General features: G+C 56.5%; 1 protein-coding gene across 1 annotated transcript in view; it reads right to left on the bottom strand.

Moving 5' to 3' along the window:
• The window catches only part of LOC124506880 (cadherin-23-like), a 286,170-nt gene that overhangs the window by 45,206 nt on the left and 220,364 nt on the right, over window positions 1–20,600 (bottom strand). The window contains exons 14-16 of the mRNA XM_047072896.1: window positions 4,933–4,997; window positions 3,023–3,260; window positions 1,322–1,427 (exon numbers count right to left, since the gene is read on the bottom strand). Of these exons, the coding sequence (XP_046928852.1) occupies window positions 1,322–1,427; window positions 3,023–3,260; window positions 4,933–4,997 (409 nt within the window). The remainder of the gene's footprint in view (window positions 1–1,321; window positions 1,428–3,022; window positions 3,261–4,932; window positions 4,998–20,600) is intronic.

Below are 20,600 nucleotides of genomic sequence, written 5' to 3'. Positions count from 1 at the left end.
AGACGAAAGGCAGGATTTGAGGGAGCTGAGATGTCCCCCTCCAATGCCCCTCCCCAGTGCACATGCCTGAACTCTCCCATAGGTGCTCTTGCACTTGGGGGAGGGAAGGCACAGTGGCTCGGGCGTGGGGGTCACTGGTGGTCTGCGAAGTCCTGACAACAGTATGAAGTCACCACTTTGGATGTGGCAAATGGGAGCAAAATTATTGCTTTGGTAATATAAAACCTGAGGGAGGGTCAAGAAGAGGCCGGGGTGTGCAAGCGGGCAGAGACATGGAACTTAAGGTTTTTAAACGGGGTACGCAGATGTTATAGAGACCATCAGGCTGTAGCACCTGGAGCCGGGACCGCAGTTTCTGCAGCCACACTTCTCCGACCCCACCGTGGGGCGCAGGAGGGGTGAGCGCTGAACTCAGAATCACCCAAAGCACATCCGTTCTGCTTGGGGGCACCTAACTCATCTTCAAGCATTCGGGATGCTTCCCAGAGGAGGGGACGTCCACAGGAGCCCTTAAAGCCAGCCAGAGGTTATGGGCTTAATGGCCGAAGGGAGGCAGAGCAAAGAGACAGGGAGGAAGGGTTTTCCTGGCAGGAGGAACCGAGTCTGCAAAGACCCAGAGATGACCACTGAGGGGAGAGAGTGTCAAGGGGTTCAAAGAGGCTGGGTTCTGGTGTGGGCAGAGAGGCTGGGAGAGGGAACCAGGAGCCAGATCACACGGGTCTCCTTGGACACCTTTGCCGCACGGCCTTGGGCAAGTCGCTCCCTGTTCTCTGGACCTCGGGTGCCCCTCATCTGCCAAACCAGGTGGTCTCAAGGCGGCTGCTGCGATTCCCTGCCTGGGTTCTAGTAGTCAGGAGTCACGGCGGGCAGGCGGGGCAAGGTCCAGAGTATGGGACTGTGCGTGGACCCAGCAGGGAGTGGCCACAGCCTGGTGGCGGGGCGGGGGGGGGGGGGCGGCTGAGGCGCACCCAAAGGATCGGGAGGATGGCTGACCAGCCCCCATGGACCTGCCCAGACAGGCTTGGTAAGAAATAGCGGCCCTGCAGACTGTGGTAACATCAGACGCTGGGCTGACCATGGCCTAACACCCACAGACGGATATAGCTGATCAGACACCCAGATCCTGATCCCACAGGAGGGCGATCCCTGGCTTGCGTCGCTCCAGCCGACGGGCTATGGGGCGGTCTCCTGGGTTGGCCAGGGTGCTGGGAAGCAGATGGCCAACCCCATCCTGAGAAGAGGCGTGAGTGTGCGGCCCTGCTCTGGCCCGCAGGCCCTCTTCCCTGGGCTGGGCCCTCGGTCCCACCGCACGCCTACCTACCTCCATAGCCCTCATACACGCTGATGTCGAAGTAGCTGCCGAAGGCCGAGGCGTTGACGATGCTGTAGGTGATCTGGTTGTTGGGAGGCGAGTCTTCATCTGTCGCCTGGAATTGTGCAGACAGGGGCCGTGAGCCCTCAGGGGTCAGGGCTGGAAGAGGGCGGGTGGGAGGGGAGGGCTGGCCCCCTCCAGAGTCCCGTGCTTTGGGGGATCCGGGCCCTCCTTGTCCCTCCGTGGGAGGGTGACTCCCATGTTGGGGTGTGGAGCTGGCGTGGGGATCTAGAAGGTCAGCTGGAGACCCCGGGAAAAGGGAAGGCCGGGGCTCCCCCCGAGGACGGAGAGGCTTACCACCATATCCGGTGTGACCATCTCCTAGAGCCTTCAGTCTCAGCTTGAACGGCCCACCCACAGGGGCCCTCCCCGACCTCTGGACCAGGCAGGCCCTGTGCCGAGCCTGCCGTCCGCCCCTCCACACCCAACTGTAGCTTCTTGTTCGGTTTCTGCTGGCCTCACCCACACGGTCGGCTCCGTGTAAGCAGACGCCTTACGTTTCTTTTTTAATGTTTACTTATTTTTGAAAGAGAGACAGAGCGCCAGCAGGGGAGGGGCAGACAGAGAGGGAGACATGGAATCCGACACAGGCTCCGGGCTCTGAGCGGTCGGCCCAGAGCCTGACGCGGGGCTCGAACTCACGGACTGTGAGATCGTGACCTGAGCTGAAGTCGGATACTTAACCGACTGAGCCACCCAGGCGCCCCAGGAACCTTACATTTCTTGATTACTGCCGTGTACCTATAGCCCAGCACACGGTCGGTGTCACTGCATACGGCATGAATGCCACATGGAGGGAGAATGCACTGGAATGAGGTCAGAGATCCTTTTTCCCCATGACTCTCTTTTGGGGCTTCTTTTCAGATGTCTCTGATCCTAGAGGCCCCCAAGGCCATCCCACCACTCTGGGTGCACTGGGAGCTGAGTGGGGGAGGGCGGGCATGGTGGGTGGGTCCTGCCTTCTCTGCATCCCCCCCACCCCCCCCCCCCCCCGCTGCCGTGCCCACCCTGGCTACCTGGCCTTCATCCCTGCCGGCTTCAGAAACCCATCCTAAATGGAGGCTCTGGGTCCTGTCACTCTGGGTGGGCACAGTGGGGAAGGCGAGTGAGGACAGGAAGGAGTCTCTGGTCAGAGTTACGATGTGTGGGGGGAATCCCACTGCAGGAGGACGGTGGGAATGTGCGGTCCTGAGTTCTGGTCCTGGCTTCACTACTCCAACTATGCCTCTGGGGACTGTGCCTCTGGGGACTGTGTCTCCCCTCCTGTCTCCCCTTCTGTGAAATGGACGGTGCCTCACGGTCTCCGGTTCTGTCCAGCTGCGGCAGTTCCCGATTCCAAGCAGCCACCAAGGGGCCCAGATAGGGGTCCTTATGCAAGATCCTGCTTGCCACCTACTAAGGGAGATGGGGAGGACATCCCTTTGCTCAGTGGGGACCTGAAATTTAAGCTGACACAGATACTTGGCCCATTCGGTTACCAGGGACAGGAGGGAATGCTCAGAGGCCTGACACAAATCTGGGCCGAATTCTTTGTGGATGGCAGGTTGGGGGCTCTCGTGGCAGCTTCCGCAGGGTGGTGGTCAGGACGAGGGCACAGAGGGAAGGATGGGAGGAAGGCTGGACTGCAGGAGGCCCTGGCATCTCTCTTACCCGGAGCCGCACCAGCTGTGTGACAGAAGGCTCATTCTCTCTCAGGGCCCCCACGTAGGCATCCTTCTGGAAGGTGGGCACGTTGTCGTTGACGTCCAACACGTTGATCCTGACCCGGCCTGTGGTCTCCTCCCCACCCCCATCCCGGGCGATGACTGTCAAGGTGAAGCGTTGGATGAGCTCATAGTCCAGTCTGGCGATCAGCATGATGAGGCCTGTGTCCTTGTCCAGAGAGAACCTGCGTCAGGTAGGACAGACGGAGAGAAAGGGACCCTGGCGTAAGGCAGCTTGTAGGTAAGGCCTGTATGTACCAGCCTGTCCTTGCCCAAGGTGATAAACAGGAATGAACGGAGTCAGGAATCTGCCCTAAATAAGAAAAGCCCCACTATTTCTGATGCAGAGTGGGGTGGGAGGTGGTGGGCAGGGATCAGGACCACACGGGGCGGGGGGTGTGCGAGAGTCAGGTACGGAAAGGGAAGGAGCAGGTTAATTTCATCTAAGAGGAATCTCAGGCAGAAGGACCCTCCTCCTGTTGTGAATAGGAATTTCTGCCCACTGCAGATATTTAGATGCCAGAGAACTATCATGGTCAGAGATTCTGCCATTCCAGATGGTTTTGCACCAAAATGTTTTAAATGGGTGACAAAGCATCCAGCTTGGCAGGGGGTGGAGGGGTGGGCGGGTTGGTCGTCTCTTGGGGAATAATACCCCTGGTCTTCTGCTCAAGGGGTGAGCCTTGTGTAAGAGCCCGGGAACTGTGTCCTCGGAAGGAGCAAGGTCCAGCGAGACGGTCCCTCGACCCGCCTCCTCTCAACATCCCCTCAGGAGCCTCCCTTGAGCTGTCAGTTGACATCTGTAGGCCCAGACCTGGTCCACAGCTGCCAGCCACCGAGCCCAGAAGGTCCTGGCTCCAAGCCCAGGAAAGAAGATGGGAAGAGAACAGGAAATCCACGATGATCAGGACAAGGCACCTGAGGGTGGTGTCCCGAGGGACAGGAAATTCCTCCTGCTGCTAGTTCCTTCCTCCCATTTTGAGGCTCCGTCCAGAGTGGCAGAAAATGGCCAGATGCACCTAACAGTCCCTGTCTCTTCCTGACCATCCACACAGATCGTCAGGGCCAGTAATCCAAGCTGACAGCCACTGTCTTACGGACCCTGTTGAGTCTCCAGATGCATCAGACACTTCATTTTTAGAAGCAGACCTGCCCTCGGACTCCAGCTTGGCTTTTGATCATGTTAAAAACGAGAGGGCTTCCCTTTCAGCTTAACTGCAGACATGGGAGAGAGAGGCCCGGAACCACGGTGGGTGACAGGGCAGGGCTGGCACAGGTCAGGTGGTGAGGTAAGCCACCCACCCAGCGGCCGAGGCATGTTGAGAGCCCCGTCCTGCTGGAGGCCGTGCATCCTGGTGGCGAAGACCACAGGCAGAGGCCTGGCCCTCGAGCTCACCAGCTGTGTGACTTTGGGCAGGGGACTCAGCCTCTCTGGGTTTCCTCGTCTGTAAAGCGCGGGTGGTAACAGTGCCTAGCACTGAGCTCCTCCAGCACTTGAGGGGATGACGCCAGGTAATGCGTGTGCAGAGGGCCTGACGCACGGGCCGGGGTCCTAAATGCTGGCTGCTGCTACAGCAATCGCTTGCTGCGCCGTCCCTGGTGTTTCAAAGCTTCTTCATTCCCCAGGCTAAAGGCTGTCTTTTGGATGTCAGAGAAACTACACCCCAAGAGAGGTTAGAGGACCTGACTGAGACTGTGCCACAGCCGGGGTCAAACCAGCAACGGTGCCCGTGGGTTCTGACTCCTCGCTCAGTGCTCTAGCCACGGGGGCACGGCACCCTCCCTGGGCACTGAGAAGTTTCCTGAACCTCACGAGTAGCAGAGTGCCACCGCTGAGGGGCGGGGGCTGGGTCTCACCGGTCAGGGTCATCGCTGAAGAAGTAGTTGACTTCCCCGAAGGTGCCCACGTCATTGTCTGTTGCCTGCAAAGGGGAGAACGGGAAGTCGTTACTGCCAGACCCGGCGGACCTCCTGATGTTACCAGGAAATGTCCACAGCGAACCCACGGTCGTCCCACACGACTCCTCGGGCTGCATTTTCTAGAGGTGCGTTGTTCAATACGGTTGCCACCAGTCGCCAACGGCTATTGACATGAACACTGGAGAGCACGGTTCTGGGGGAGCAGCAAGTGTTCTGAGTGGGAGTTGCCTGCTCTGCCACGGCCACGGGCACCGGGCCGCGAGAGGCCCTTGACCGCAGTGGGGGCCTATCTGAATCTTTCTCTGGGATTCTTCTGGCTATCGCTGGGGCTGGACGCTTCCTTCCGGGGCACTGAAGCCCAAACACTACGGACTGAGAGCTGCTGGGATGCGTAGGGGGGGCGAAGGTGTCCCCAGAGGAGAGCTAGGAGGAGAGGGGCAGAAGCTTAGCGTTCTAGAGTCCTGACCCTGACATCCCTTCCCTTTGACTCAGTCTGTGAGTCCAACAAGACCTCTTTCACGCAGTCTGGTCCAACTGGGCTTCTGCCACTTGCAGTCGGAAGAGACTGGAGGGAGAGACGCCTGCCTTATGCTGATGACGGTGGCAGTGATGGTGACCACTGCCAGCCTGTCCTGTTGTCACGCCTTTTACATCTTCGAAGACCTCATTTTATCCTCACAACCGTCCCCCATGATGAGGAGGACAGAGGTTTCTACCCAGTTCACAGATCACAAAACTGAGGCCCAGTCCCCAGCGAGGCCCTGTGTATTCCTGTCACCGTTCTAGGTCATGAGCAGGTTATAGGCAAAGCGGGGCAGAAACAGGGATCCCCACTCCCAGCCCGGGGATCCATCCTTTCGGCCACCCCCGTGCGGCCCCTCTCCATCTCCTCCCTTCTCTAGGATGACAGTGCTTCTAGCAGAGGTTTGGTTTCTGTGGCTGGGACTTCTGGTCCTGCATTGTCCCTGGCATGGTTGCAGCCCACAGTATAGGTTAAATGACACCATTCATTCATCCCTTGTTAAGCATTCACCGTGTGCCAGGCACGGTGACCCTGAGGACAAGGCCTTGGGCTGACCCTAGGGTCACGTGCTTCACTCTCAGGGCTTCTCTCTAAGATTGTGATTGGCTTTCCGCTAATAGAAACTTTCGTTTCAATGCTTTTATTTTGGGGCGTCATGGAGGCCTAATTGACAAATAAAATGGTAATGTAGTTGAAGCGTACAGCGTGATGATTTGATATCCGTGTACGTTGTGCAGGGATGCCCCCGCTGAGTTAATTAACGCATCCGTCACCTCGCTTCTATACCTTTTCAAATCTTTCTCGGCAAGAACGCTGAAGCTGTACTCTCTTAGCGAATTTCGATTCTACAATATGGTGTTGTAAACTATAATCACCATGTTGTTTTACATTAGAGCCTTGGACCTCATTCATCTTCTGGGTGCGAGTTTTACCCTTTTACCAACCTCTATTCCCCCCACCCTCAATATCTTCGTACTAAGTATTTTTTGAGGTTCTTTTCAAGTTCCTACATCCTTGGGGCACCTCGGTGGCTCATTGGGCTAAGCGTCCGACTCCTGATCTCAGCTCAGGTTATGATCTCACGGTTTGTGGGTTTGAGCTCTGCATTGGGCTCTGTGCTGGCAGTGTAGAGCCTGTTTGGGATTCTCTCTCTCTCTCTCTCTCTCTCTCTCCCCCCCCCAATTCTCTCTGCCCCTCCTCTGCTCACTCACTCTCTCTCAAAAAAATAATTAAAAAAAATAAAGTTCTTAGATTCTTTGAAGTCTATTAAATTCCATGTTCTATACAATAAACCCGAATTTTTTTTTTTTTTTTTTTTTTAATTTTTTTTTTTTTTAAATTTTTTTTTTTCAACGTTTATTTATTTTTGGGACAGAGAGAGACAGAGCATGAACGGGGGAGGGGCAGAGAGAGAGGGAGACACAGAATCGGAAACAGGCTCCAGGCTCCGAGCCATCAGCCCAGAGCCTGACGCGGGGCTCGAACTCACAGACCGCGAGATCGTGACCTGGCTGAAGTCGGACGCTTAACCGACTGCGCCACCCAGGCGCCCCTAAACCCGAATTTTTAAAGACAAATTTTTTTTTCAACGTTTATTTATTTTTGGGACAGAGAGAGACAGAGCATGAATGGGGGAGGGGCAGAGAGAGAGGGAGACACAGAATCGGAAACAGGCTCCAGGCTCTGGGCCATCAGCCCAGAGCCTGACGCGGGGCTCGAACTCCCGGACCGCGAGATCGTGACCTGGCTGAAGTCGGACGCTTAACCGACTGCGCCACCCAGGTGCCCCTAAACCCGAATTTTTGAGAAACATTTGTGTTTAGTATCCTTAGCTCAGGAAGGCAGGTAAGTAAATAGTATGTTTCTATACCAAATGATTCAAGTGAAAAAAAATGTTTGTACCCAAGGGGTTCAGATCTTAGTCACCCCCCAAAAACCCAAAAACCGTCCACAGAACGAAGCCATTTCTGGGACTGTGCTCAGCCTACTTGCACAGGACTGCCTCTTGTGCCCAGATTCCCATTCAATGTCTCCACCACTCGCGTCCCAGCAGACTGTGTGCGGACTTCCCCCGGGGCAGGCTCCGAGGACACAGCTTCTTAGGGACGCATGTCGGATAGGTGACGAGGAGGACGCTGAGCGCTGTAACACCCTCCTACCCAGGACCGATTGCCCGACAGACCCTCCCCGAGCCCTGAGCCACTGCTCACAATTACCGCCATGCCCTTCGCTTCTGTGTGTCACTGCTTCTAAGTCAAGAGGAGAGCTTGCTCTCAGAGGAACCTGCAGCTGGAGGTTCCAAGGAGAGGAGACAAAGCTCCTCAGAATTAGCCTCTCTCCTCCCCACCCCAGGGGCCAGAAGAGAAGGGGGGAAGGAGCCCCTAAGCGCCCTTTCGTTTCACTAATAATCACCATGTGTGGTATGGCTACACTATGGTAAGAGTGGCTTGGTCTGGGGGACCCTTGGTAAGGGGGCAGTGTGGTGGAGAGACCCCAGTTCTAGGCCAGTGTCGATAGCCCAGGTCACTGTGTGACCGAACACCACCCCCTGCAGGCCTCAGCATCCTCATACGTCAAAGGAAAGGGTTTAGGGGAACAACACAGGCAGAGCCGCGTCTCCCGGGCTCACCTCCCAGCACAGACAGTGCCTGGCACAGAGCGATGCTTCATAAATGCTTGGAAGGGAATGGACAATTTCTAGTAAGAAAGGGGAGGGAAGCAAGAGAGGGGGAGTGGAGAGGGAGCAAAGCCAAGGAGGAGAGAGGATTCGAAGCGGAGGGGGCAGAAACAGCCGAAGAAGGGGACGGGGACCAGAGAGAGCAGCTAGGAGGTGTGGAGGAGATCAGGAGGAGAGGAAGAGAGCGCTGACCGTGCAGGAAGTGAGGGGCACAATCAAACCATGGGGGGGGGGGCAAAATACACAAACATTAAAAAAAAAAAGGGGGGGGTGCCTGGGTAGCTCAGTTGGTTAAGCGCCTGACTTCGGCTCAGGTCATGATCTCACGGTCTGTGAGTTCGAGCCCCGCGTCGGGCTCTATGCTGACAGCTCAGAGCCTGGAGCCTGTTTCAGATTCTGTGTCTCCCTCTCTCTGACCCTCCCCCGTTCATGCTCTGTTTCTCTCTGTCTCAAAAATAAACATTAAAAAAAACAACAAACAAACCATGGGAGGGGTTCCTGGCCCCGGGACAAAGCCCTTCATATCGGGGTGCACTATGGAACCACACTCAGACTCTCAGGGCAGGAAGGATCCCTGAGGTCCCCTTGTCTAGGCCCTTTCACCCTGGGGCCCAGAGCAGCTGAGGCCCAGGGAAATGAGGTAACAAGATGGGATGGTCTTCTCTTCCCGGGCAGACGCTGGCCTCCAACCTCCCACCCCCTCCCCCACTCCCTCCCCCCGGGGGACTAGGCACAGCCATGGCTCCTACAGTGACCCCTTTCCCCTGGGGCCTCTCGCTGCCCGCCCCAGCCGCTGATGCTGACCAGGGAAGATTTGTGAGTCCTTTAGTGCCACCGTCTAATGACCGTATGAAATATGCATGTCCGGTGAAGAGGAGAGGGAGAACTTTCATTTTTCAGATGCACGAAGCAGAATAAGAGGATGAAAAGCTGCCTCTGTGGCCCTGCCAGGGTGGGGGCAGCTAGCACCAACACAGGGGGCCTCTCGGTGCACTCGGGCCAGGGCCAGCCGCAGGGGGACTCTGTGCAAGGGCTCTCACAGAGCGAGGGCTCTGTGCCTGGGAGGAGGCAGCAAATCCGATCACCCGGCGGCCTTGCCAGAGGCCCTCCTGGGTCCCCCGGTGTCCTCAGGGGACACACACGGGTGGCCCCGCCCTCTGGATGTTGCTGCCGGCTCAAGCCTCATCACTGAGCCAGGCTAGCCCAAGTGCAGCTCTGGGCCAGACTGGTGCAGCCCGTTTGCTCCCTTTGCCGGGACCGTTTCCTTCCTCTCCCGCCTGGCTCACCCACCTCTGTCCTCCTGGGTTCCCTAAGGCTGGGTTAGGGCTCGGCCCTTCGGGAAACACTCGAAGCTCTGAAGGTGCCGCGGAGGACGTGCTGGGGTCACAGGGCCTGGACGGGAGGGCTCATGATCTCTGTCACCTACAGCAACATCTGCATCCACACCACCACAACATGCGGTCACACACACGTGTATAATTCTGGCCGCAGCCCTAGGAGCTAGGTACAACCCCATGCTCCCCGCCTTTACCCAACGAGGAAGCAGACAGGATTCTAAGCGGGTAACTTGCCCAAGATCTCACGGCTGGTAAGTGGCAGAGCTGGTCTCCAAATCCCTCTGGGTTTAAGACCGTCCAGCACCTTGATGGGTAGGCAACCCCCCGAGTCTGTCCTGTGGAAGCCAGGGGGCGGCTAAGCCGTGCGAGCTGGTCCAGTGGAGGGCGCTGCTGGGGCCCGCACCTGCCCACCCCACATCCCGCCCCACTCGGCTTCTCCTGCACTTTTCACACAACCTCCTTCCCCAGGCGTGCTGCGTGCCTGAGCACCTGAAAGGGTCAACGGACGAATCCAGGGCCAAACAGACAGCGACGCTTGAGCCCACTTTAGGAAGGAGTGGTTGGGCGGTGACTAGGGTCTGTGCACAGAGGACACACGTCCTCCTCATGCCATGAACACCATCCTATCTGCCATGTTCCAGGAGTGCGTACGTCCATCTTCCTGCAGGGTGACGTCCGGGGTCTCACAGGCCAGTCAGACGGCTTCGGGGATGGGGGAAGGGGATGGCCCAGCCGGCCAGGCTGGGTGGCTCTCATACTGTCCCTGGCAATTCTGGGAAATGCCAAACCAAGGTTCCAGGCGGGCACTTCAGCTGTGCTGCAGGTCTCCCCTCGGGGGCCTCTAGGTCCCCGCCACTGTCCCTCAGGGCGTGAATCTTACCCATAGGTACTAGTACACTCTATTGCTCACCAAGACTGCCAGAAGAGGCCCAGGGGCCAGAAGTCAAAGGCAACGGCTACAATGATTTTCCCCTGCTCAAAAACCTTCGATGGCTCCCTACTGTTGCTGAAGTCAATCCAGACCAGCAGCCTGGTGTCAAGGCCCGACTGGCTTTGGCAGGCTTGTATCCACCTCTCCGTGATGCATCCGGACGGTTCTCTTACCACCTTCTGGAACTGCCATCCAGACTCCAGCCCGTCCCTCAGGACCAACTCCAAGTGCCCCCTCACTTACGGAGCTCCCTGACTGCTCACTGCTCTCGATCTAAGGCTGTACCTGTCTTGGGAGATGCGGTACACCCTGGCATTTTTGAAAACTACCTGCGTGTGCCCCACTTCCGCTCCTTGACAGAGAAGTCTGTATCTAACTCGTTTTCGGATCCTCAGTTGCGTCCAGCACAGGGATCCAGATCTTTGCCGAAGTTCGTAAAATCTGGGATTTCCACTGCCAACCACTGAGGGCTGGCGTGACCTTCATTCAGGGTGGGGGGGGGGGGTGCTGATGCCTTCCATCAGCAGATACCACGGTGGGCAGTGGGCAGCCAGAGCGGGGCCGATCAGGTTGCCCAGGGGGTGCAGGGGGTGCAGCTGGAGTTTCTAAAGCCCCTCCAAGGAGTCCCTCAAGCTCTGACGTCTGGCCTGAGCTCTGCAGGCTGAGTAGGGGTCTCACCAAATGGCCCAGGTAGTCAGCCTGCCGGGGCATGCGCAGAGCAGGTGGGAAAGAGCAGAGTGGGTCTAGAGGGACAGGTGGAGGACGCCTGGCACACCACGGAAAGAACCTTTGTGAAGACAGTGACCAGATACTCTCGGTCATGTATTCACTAAATATTTTCTGGGTTCTTCCAGTGTGCCAGCTACTGGACCAGGCACCGGAGTCACAGCTAAAAGTATGCCGACATCCTGGCTGGCACGTGACTTACAGTCGGGAGCGGGGAGAAGACAAGAACACAGGGGAGAAATAACTAAGGAATAGAATTTCAGACAGCGGTCACGACTGTGAGGAGAACAAAGCAGAAAAGGATCTAGTAGGTGTTGGGGTTGCTATTTTAGACTGATGAGTCCTGGGAGAGACCTCCTTGGCCAGGTGTATTTGGGTCTACGGGGCAGCCACTGGCTGGACACTGGGAAGCCCTGGGAGCTCCTGGGAAAGGACCCTACTGCCGGCACCCAGCTCGGAGGCAGCTCACGGCACCAGCCTCCTCCAGTGCAAGCGCGTGCAGCCCGGGGACAGGGGCCTGCGGGTCAGCCGCTGTCCCTGCCGATGGCACATGGAGACGGGGTGCGGCTGGGACTGGCTGTTGTCCAGAGCCTGATTGATCAGGCGTCTACACTGATTCTCCCCAACACTGGCATTACCAGCAAAACGAATTCCCTCATTTGGGCCTTTATAATTGCATCGCGAGTGCTTATTTCCGTGATGGACAATGCCGGCAGAAGTGTAATTTTCTTCTGCTGACAAAAAGGAAAAAAAAATAAATACGCATGGTGGGGGAAATTCCAAAGGTTAAGACAAGGTGAGCCTGCAGTCGGGGGGGAGAGCCAAATTCCCAGATTGGCCGGGCCCGAGTCACAAATGCCCATCTTGGCCCCGGCTACGGGGCAGGGGGAAGCTAAGATGCTGCCCCTTGCCATCTCCCTTGGAGCACAAACTCTGTGCTATGCACCGTGGCATTTCCCCCACCTTATTTCATTCCATCTTCCCGACGGCTCTGCCCGGGCGGTGGTGGGACCGGCACCAGCATTATCCCCATTTTACAGATGGAACGGAGGCTCAGAGAGGTCAGTCAACTTGTTCAGGGTCAAATGGCCACAGTACCAGATAGGATCTCACCTGTGCTCTGGTGTGCTATTAACCACTCCCCTCCCCTGCTGTGCCTGCTGATGGAGCTGGGGGAGAGGGGTCGTCTTGCCGTGCGAGGGCTCAGCCATAGGATCCAGAGTGCTCCTACCAGGTCACTGTCCTTGCCCTCTAGAAGCTAGATGAATCCCCACAGCAGTCTCCTTCTTGCCTTAATGGTCCTACCGCAGCCTCTGCCTAGAAGGGGTAGGTTCCAGCACCCCTGGCCGTGCCCGTCGGCAGAGGAAGCAGGGGTCTCTGGCTGCGGTTTCCTAGGATGCAGGCCCTCAGCCAAGGCCCCTGGCCCTCAAATAAGGTCCCCCCACTTCTGCCCAAGCTTGGTCTTGGTATGTGTAGGTGACTCAGGACCTAGACTGGGAGACGCTGTCACCCACTGAAGGCCAGGGCAGCCCGGTTGGCTGTAGGCACCCTTCCCAACCCACCCAGGGCTCTCCACCTGGCACCTTCTGGATACAGCTCTCCCTTCAACACGTATGCCAATTGTACGCCATCGGCCCTGCCCAGCCTGGCTCATCACAACACTTCATGGCCACTCTCGGCACCCACTACTTCGCAAGCGGTCAGGTCCTCCCCTCTCCCAGCCCCCCCCCCCCCCCCGAAGGGCCCCCTTGTGACCCAGACTATTTTCACAACGAGTAGTCACCATCTCCCACCCTCTTCCATTCATTTGCTCTGGACCAAGGGCCTCCCTTGTCGACACACTGTCCCCCTATATCCCTGCACCTCACTGCTGTCCCTCTTACTAGCCTTGCAGAGACCCATCGCTGACGCTGGGCCTTACGCCCCAAGCTGCTCCTTCCTGCCCTGGCCTTTCCCTGGGTCTTCCTCTGAACTGCCACCCACTGGGTGCTGCTGTTCTCTGATAGTGCTGATCCCTCCCTGGGGACAGATGCCCTTGTCTCTCGTGGTTTCAAATAGCCACGACTCTTCTCTACAGCCTCAGAGTCCTGTCCTTGTATCTTCTCTCTTCCCGTGTCCTCACTCTTCCCTCCCTCTCCCTCTACACACTCACACACACACACTCTCTTTCTCTCTCTCTCTCGCGTGCACACGCGTGCGTTTTCTCCTTTTTCCTTTCTCTATGGCTCAGGCAGCCCCTAGTACATTCCTGTACTCCCACCTCCCATGGAAATCTTCTCTCTGCCTGGCTCAGGTAGACCCCATCCCGCTACACAATCTCACACACACACACGCACACGCTCGCATTCACCCTCCGTCTCAGGCCCCACCCCACCCCTGATTACAACCCCTGTGGCCCCTCCACACCCCTTCCCATCCACCTGTGTGCCCTTCCCTGCAGGCTGGCAGCTGGCAGGCCCTCACTCAATCATTCCCCACTAGCGCCCGCACCCCTGTCACGCATGCTTGCCCAGACACCCTGCACGGGGCTTCCGCTCTGAAGCAAGGCGGGCCCAGCTGCCTCCCCAGCAGCCCCGGGTCCCGGCAATGGTGGCAGGCAGCGGGTGCCAGCGAGCAGTTCTGCTCCCGTGCACAGATCTGCAGAGAAGGGCACACGGTACAATTTGTTCAGGAAACAATAGCAATGTTTGACATGTCATAAGGATTGATGGAGCAGAAATTTACATGGGAGAATGCATTTTTAAAGAGCTCCACGGAGCCCCGGCGCTTTGCTGGTAATGCTTTCCACATTCATCATTCGCTGAGCCTCTCTGAATAACTCCTTAAACTATGGGAGATTAACTGCACTCTGGCAAGCGCAGAGAAGCTGGTGTGGCCGGTGAGAGCAGGAGGGACTCCGCAGAAGGAACCTGGTAGCCGAGAGGCTGGGTGACCTCCACTTGGCCAGATCAGGCCCATGAGGCCCGGTCCCCTCCCGTGTTCCCGCACTCCCTCCCATGGTGCTCTGCGAGAGGATCTCTGCTTCTTCCTAAGACACGAGGCAGAAGCCAACGGCCGGGAAATACTTAGTCTGCCCCACACTTCCGGGGCAATGCTGGGTGTGTCAGGTGCCCTCATCATTGATGGGTGGGCGCATGGCGGGTGTTAGGTGGGCATAAGGGTTTGGCTGGAAGCTGCTGGTCGAGCACCTTCGCGGGGGTCCTGGCCAGGGGAATGGACACACTCCCGGGAGGGGAGGAAATAGTAGTAGCTGTAAGGAAAATGGCATATAGGGGATAAGAAGGGAGTGTTCCAGACGGGCAGTGGTACCAGGGAGTGCACAACGGGGTGCAGGAGAGATCACCGTGACCCTGTGGATCCTAGGAAGAAAAATATACTCAGGAAAGCTCCTGGGTCCTGCTCTCGGCTTTCCGGGCATGTAGGAGACCTTAGGACAAGAGGGTGCCACTGGAGGGTCTGGGGCTGGGGACAGAGGCTCAGAGCCCATGGGAAGGTGGAGTCACCGAGTTGGGGGAAGCAATTACAAAAGGGTAGGGACCCAGCTGGTGGTGGGGCTGCGGAGAGAGGGAAGGGGGCCCCTCCTCCCTCATGTCCCATTATGGATCGGGGATGGACAGTCACCATTGCATCACCCATGCCCATGGCAGACTAAATCATCATGGTTTGAGTGCAGAAAAGTCCTCAGGATCTCTCAACCCTGTCTTCCCTCCAGCCACCAACAGCTAATTGTCGTGCAAGTTGTGTTAAAGCCTCTTTGCTAACCCCGCTGGACTCTCTGCTCCTTGAGGGTCAGAACGTCCGTCTCCTTGGGACTGGGACGCACAGCACAAGACCAGGCACCGAGAGCCTCGGAAAGGATTTGGGCTAAGTGTGGGATCGCGACAATGCCGACAAAATGGCAGAGTGCCCTAACCACGCAGCTGCGGGACCTGCATAAGACGCTGGGCTGCATGCCTCCTGACCGACCCATCTGCCCGCTTCTGCTCTGGGATCCGCAGCCCAGCCTCCATCAGAGCCAGGCTGATGCCTTGAGACGCCACTGGCCAGCTCAGAAGGCTCCCTGGGCGTTTCGGATCCAAGCTGCCTGCCATGACCCCTGAGGCGGGCCAGCCTCTGCGGCCGCTGACCTCCTCTCCGAGCCATCCCTGGATCACGCCGCTCTCGCCGCTCAGTCTTCAGGCTTCTGACAGGACAGGCTTGCTCCTGCCTCACAACCCTTGCACTACGTTCCCTGGGCTAATAGTGCTCCTTCTCCCCGCTGGGGGCTCAGCTCCCAGGACCCACTTATATTTGTAAAGCCTCACTCGGCTGCCCGCTGGCCGCCGCATGGGCTAAGAGCCGAGATGGTCACAGCGATCAGTGGTGGTGAGAGGCAAAGGGCTTGGACTGGGGGGGGGGGGGGGCGGTCAGGGCTGTGCTGGGAACTGGCCGGACTCCGCTGGAGCAGACAGGCCTTGCTCGTGGCTGGACATGGTGGGGAGAGGGCCCGGTTTCAGCAGGAACATCTGGGTGAACGCTCACTGGCTACCTCCTCCCACAGACTGTAAGCTTTAGGAGGGCAGGCATGGTCTTGCTTCCCATAGATCACCAGCCCCCAACCAGTGGAACGCACACAGGAGACCCTCCACAAAGAGGAGCTGAATGAAAGAACGAATGAAAAGATTCTATTTGATGACTTATGAGGTCCTCTCTACCAGTGACAAGCCAGGAGTCCCCGGTCCTGAGTAGATGGATTTCTGAGGAGGCAAGGACACCAGAAGGATACAACGGGGCGGGAGGAAAAGGGACAGGGAGGAGGGAGATGGCGGGAGATGAGGGAACAACCACAGTGACATCTACTCTAAGCCTCATCTGTTCAACGGGGCTGATAATAGTACCTGCCTCACGGGGTTGTTACGGGGATTAAAGGCGTTACACGTAAGGCGCTTCAGATCAGCGCTCGGCAGTGAGAACAGAATCGTGTAGAGCAAGTGGCAGTTTTCCCACCCCCAATTCTAACAGCCCTGGGCCAGCTGCGGGCCAGGTGTGGGTGGAAGGGATGGTCGCTGAGCCCCGTGGGAGCCAGGTCCACACCCCAGGTATGAAGGGGTCAGTCCTCTGTGGCAGGGGGAGGAGGCATGAGAGTCGGGCTGACAGGGGCTCTCAGGGTGAGTGGGGACCCCAGCATGTTTGTTATTGCAGACACGGTGTTGTTCTTGGGCTCCCCCAGCCCCTTGTTTATTTCTCTTTATTTCAAAACGTGGAAATAAAAATTGATGGGGAGCAAATTGCTCTGGCCAGCAGCTCTGTGCTTAAAGGAGTCTTCCTGGGAAAGCAATTACAGGATGTCAAAGGCTGTCAGGGCGGCCGGCGGCTGCCAGTGCCCAGGGCCTGGCCGCGCCTGGTGGTCCCCAGGAGGACGCGGGAGCCGGTGCCCGGAGGAGGGTTGTGGGGGCTCCCCTTGGAGGCAGAGGGATAGCTGAGACCACCACCTTGCTGAGCGTCACCTGTGGGCCTGGCATTGCGCGAGGAACTTGACCTGATTGGTCCCTAATCCTTAAAGCAACCGACAGGACGGAGGTCACAATCCCATTTTACAGAAGAAGTAACTTTAGCTGATGCTAACTGTAGCAGCAGTTAACGGCAGCTCCCCCTCGTTTAGTCCCGACTGGGCTCCAGGCATTATTCTAAGAAGTCCGTGTACTGACACGTTCCATCTCCGTTGCCATTCTGGGAGACGAGTATCAGACACCCTCACCTTACGGATGCGGGAAGCGCCCGACTGGCAGAAGCAGCCGGCGCCACGCAAAACCCCCCGGTGCCCACCTCCACCCGGGAGGGGCTGCTTTGCTCAGAGCGCCTGAGCCACTCTCAGCCTGCGGGCTTTCTTTCCCAAGGAAGCCGTTGGCACGGGAGGGTATCCCGGAAGCTGCCCTCTGTCAACAGGGGTCAGAGTCCATGGATCAATACCCCAGATTTGTGGCCCTGGGGTGGAAAGGCTCATCTCCACCCTCAGAAGTCCCAGTGGATGGAGCTCCAATGGGATCCACGGTAAGTGTCTTCGCAATGCCCCCCCTGGGTGACCTTATCTCACTTCCCAGTCCTGGGTTACCCGGGGCCGCGTCCCAAGGAGACGGCCTGCCTGCAAGTCCTGTGTCGGGGTGTGCTTCTGGGGGGAGCCAGGCCTCAGACACAGACTGCAGGCTGGGCACACACGGTGAGCCACACAGCATGGCCCTGTCCTCACAGCTGCAAGCGGCTCAGGGTCCCACAGATGGTCACCGGCAGAGCTGGGATTCGAACCCCAGTCTCTCTGATATTCATACACAGCAAAATGAAAAGGAAGAAAGTTTCAGCTCCTAACCCTTGGATGCCACCGTCCATTCCCTTATGCCTTAGGTTTGAGCAGGACTCAACTGAGTGACTTTAAAAAAAATAAAACAAAATCACATCTGACCGTCAAACAAAGAAAATTGGGATACAGAAAGCCATTTTCCGGGGATGCAGGAGGGAGGGTAGCCGGCTGCCTGGGGGTGAACGAGGCATTCACAATCAGAAGGGACTCAGAGCCTCTCTGGGGCCAGCTATCAAGCTGGGATTATGGGGTAGAGGATGAGGAGGGGAGGGTGCCGGAGAGATGTGCGGCCAGACACCGGGGCTGAGTCTCAGTTAAGTGAGACCTTCCGTGCAGAGGAGACGGAAGGAGGAAGAAAAGACAGTCTAATCAACCCCCTGGGGGTACAGTCGAACCATGGCTCCCCCATTACTGGATCTCACCATACACCCCTGCCCTGACTCTGTCCCGTTCCCTCTTTTCCTCAGCCCCTGCAGGGTGCAACAGGCAGTTCCAGGTCTAGTGAGAAGGTGGTGAGAGCTACCCGGGCTGGGGCTGGCCCCACACGCGTGCCAGGACGTGTCCTCATCCCAAGGTGACTTAGAACCCGGGTGGCACGCCCCCCAGGCCCGCTGCCATTGGCGGGCACTGATTGGGCCAGCACGTGCTGCTCGCTAATGAAGCGTATTGATTCCACATTCTCTTGTTGTCTCCCTAAATGGCAAGCCACACATCTGATAGATTAAATACCCACATGATTGCCCGCCTGACATCTCCATCACTCCGCCTGCGGGTCCCTAATGAATTTTACAGCCCCGCAACGACAGAAGAAATTAAGGTCAAAGTCCGACGCAGGAACTATAAATCACCCGTGATCTCGGAGACCAGCAGAGGTCCTGCAGCCCTAGCCCTCACTCACCTGGGCCAGTTCAGCCCAGGGCTTCACGGCAAGACAGCCCCATTCTGTGTGTGAGTGCAGGGTGGGGAGGGCGTGCTGGGAGCCCTCGAGCCTGAGAGGCAGTCCCCGCTCACAGACTTTGTGTGCCCTCACTCCCCTGCCCGCCCCACCTCCAACAGCCAGAAGGTTCTAACACAGGGAAGCTCACTGATAGGAACGCAGCGTATCTCCTTTGTCAAGACTTGTTTCCCCAGAAGATCAAACATGCGGGTCACACTGTTCACAATGTCCCCAGAACAGGGGGGAGGGGATGAACAGCATTTCACCCATTTTGCACATGGGGAAACCCAGGCTTGCAGAGAAGAGGGGCTTGCCCAGGGCCATTCGACAAATTGAAGGCCCTTATCTTCCAGACCCTAAGCTTACAGATCTTGTTACAAGGGGAGCTTAGAGGGGCCTTCTGTCCGGGCCCTGTTTCTCTTCCAGGTAGGGGGTACCTGCTGCAGGTGGCCGAACAGGCAGAGTGCACTCTGGCCTTCGATTCAGCTTGGACATTGGCCAGTCAAGTTCAGTGCGCCTCTTGTCATACCTCTTGGCCCGCAGTCTCACCAGGCTCTCAGGGAGAGATGCAGTCTCGAGGAGGCCGTGCTACCTTACAGCAAAGGGAAAGGACTTGGGCGTTCTAAACACAAGAGTTCACACCTCAGCTCTGCCCTTTCCATAGGTGTGACCTCAGGCAAACACCTAACTTGTCTGAGTCTCAATGCTCTCATTTATAAAACAGGGAGGTTCATTTCTACCTCACCAGGTTGTCATGGGGGTTCAAGGAGATAACACGTAGGGGCTGAGTTTGGCTCCAAGCACTTCATATTAGCACCTGTCGCTTAGCACCTGTTCTGTATCAGGCACTGTGCTAAGTTCTTTGCGTGTATTATTTCTTCGAAGACCCACCACAAATCCAGAAGGAATGAACCTCATCACCATTTTCCAGAAGAGGAAACCGAGGCACACAGAGGTTATTTGGCAGACTAAACATCCATGCTCTCTTTTTCAAATGAACAAAAATTTAGTTTTAGGCATTACGACGCTGCCTAAATACTATTTGCCAACTTCCTTTGTAGATAAGCACAACCATGTGACTAAGTTCTGGCTAATGCGATGAAAGCAGAAGTTTGCAAGACATTTCTAGGAAGTCTTCTTAAAAGGGAGGGCGAGTACCCTTCTTCATTTCCTCCATTCTGCAGCTTATAGTATGGATATGATGGCTGGAGTTCTAGCAGCCACCTTGGACCATGAAGATAACTAGAAATGGGGCAGGGGGGAAGACAGCTTGAAGGGGCCACCTAAGGCTGCTCACCTCTAAACTGCTTTCACATGGGAGAGAAAATATAGTTCAATCTGGTTTATGAAACTATTTGGGGGGCCTCTGTCCTGGGTAGACCTCTGTCCAGGGGTAGCTGTCCTGGATCATTGCTGATACAAGTAACATAGTCATATGGCTCAGGTGGCCGAGTCAGGATCAGCTTGGGTGGTTTAAGTCTGGAGCCTGGGGTCTTTGCTACTCTGCCTCCTGTAGCAAGCACTTGAGGAACATGAGATGATAATATCGCCACCATCATCCTCATCATTGCATAGTAAAGTAGAGGGGGCTCCTTCTAGAGATGTTCAGTTGCCAGACTTTAGTTGGTCATGAAATCAATTCAGAGGGTCAGGACTAGTATTTTCAAAAATGAAATCTAGTAAGGGTGCCTGATGGCTTCGTTGGTCAAACGTCTGCCTTCAGCTTGGGTCATGATCTTGCGATTTATGGGTTCAAGCCTCGCGTCCGGCTCTGTGCTGATGGCTCAGAGCCTGGAGCCTGCTTCACATTCTGTGTCTCCCTCTCTCTCTGCCCTTCCCCTGCTCACACTCTGTCTCTCAAAAATAAATAAACATTAAAAAAAAAAAGAAATCTAGTAGAATACAATAGAAAATACTAAGGTGAAAACTATAAGACATTGTGAAAGAAACTGAAGATGACAGAGATAAACAGACAAATATTCCATACTTATACACTGGAAGGATGAATATTGTTCAAATGCCCATACCACCCAAAGCAATCTATAGATTCAATGTAATCCCCATCAAAATTCCAATGGCATTTTCCCCCCATTGGAACAGAACAAACAATCCTAAGACTTGCATGGAATCACAAAAGACC

Source organism: Lynx rufus, unplaced genomic scaffold (genome assembly GCF_022079265.1).
Source record: "Lynx rufus isolate CCGP_SWC_20201006 ecotype Redwood Valley unplaced genomic scaffold, mLynRuf1.p SCAF_11, whole genome shotgun sequence".
NCBI lineage: Eukaryota > Metazoa > Chordata > Mammalia > Carnivora > Felidae > Lynx > Lynx rufus.
Note: the sequence above shows the minus strand (reverse complement) of the source record. Positions and strands in the feature narration are given on the sequence as shown.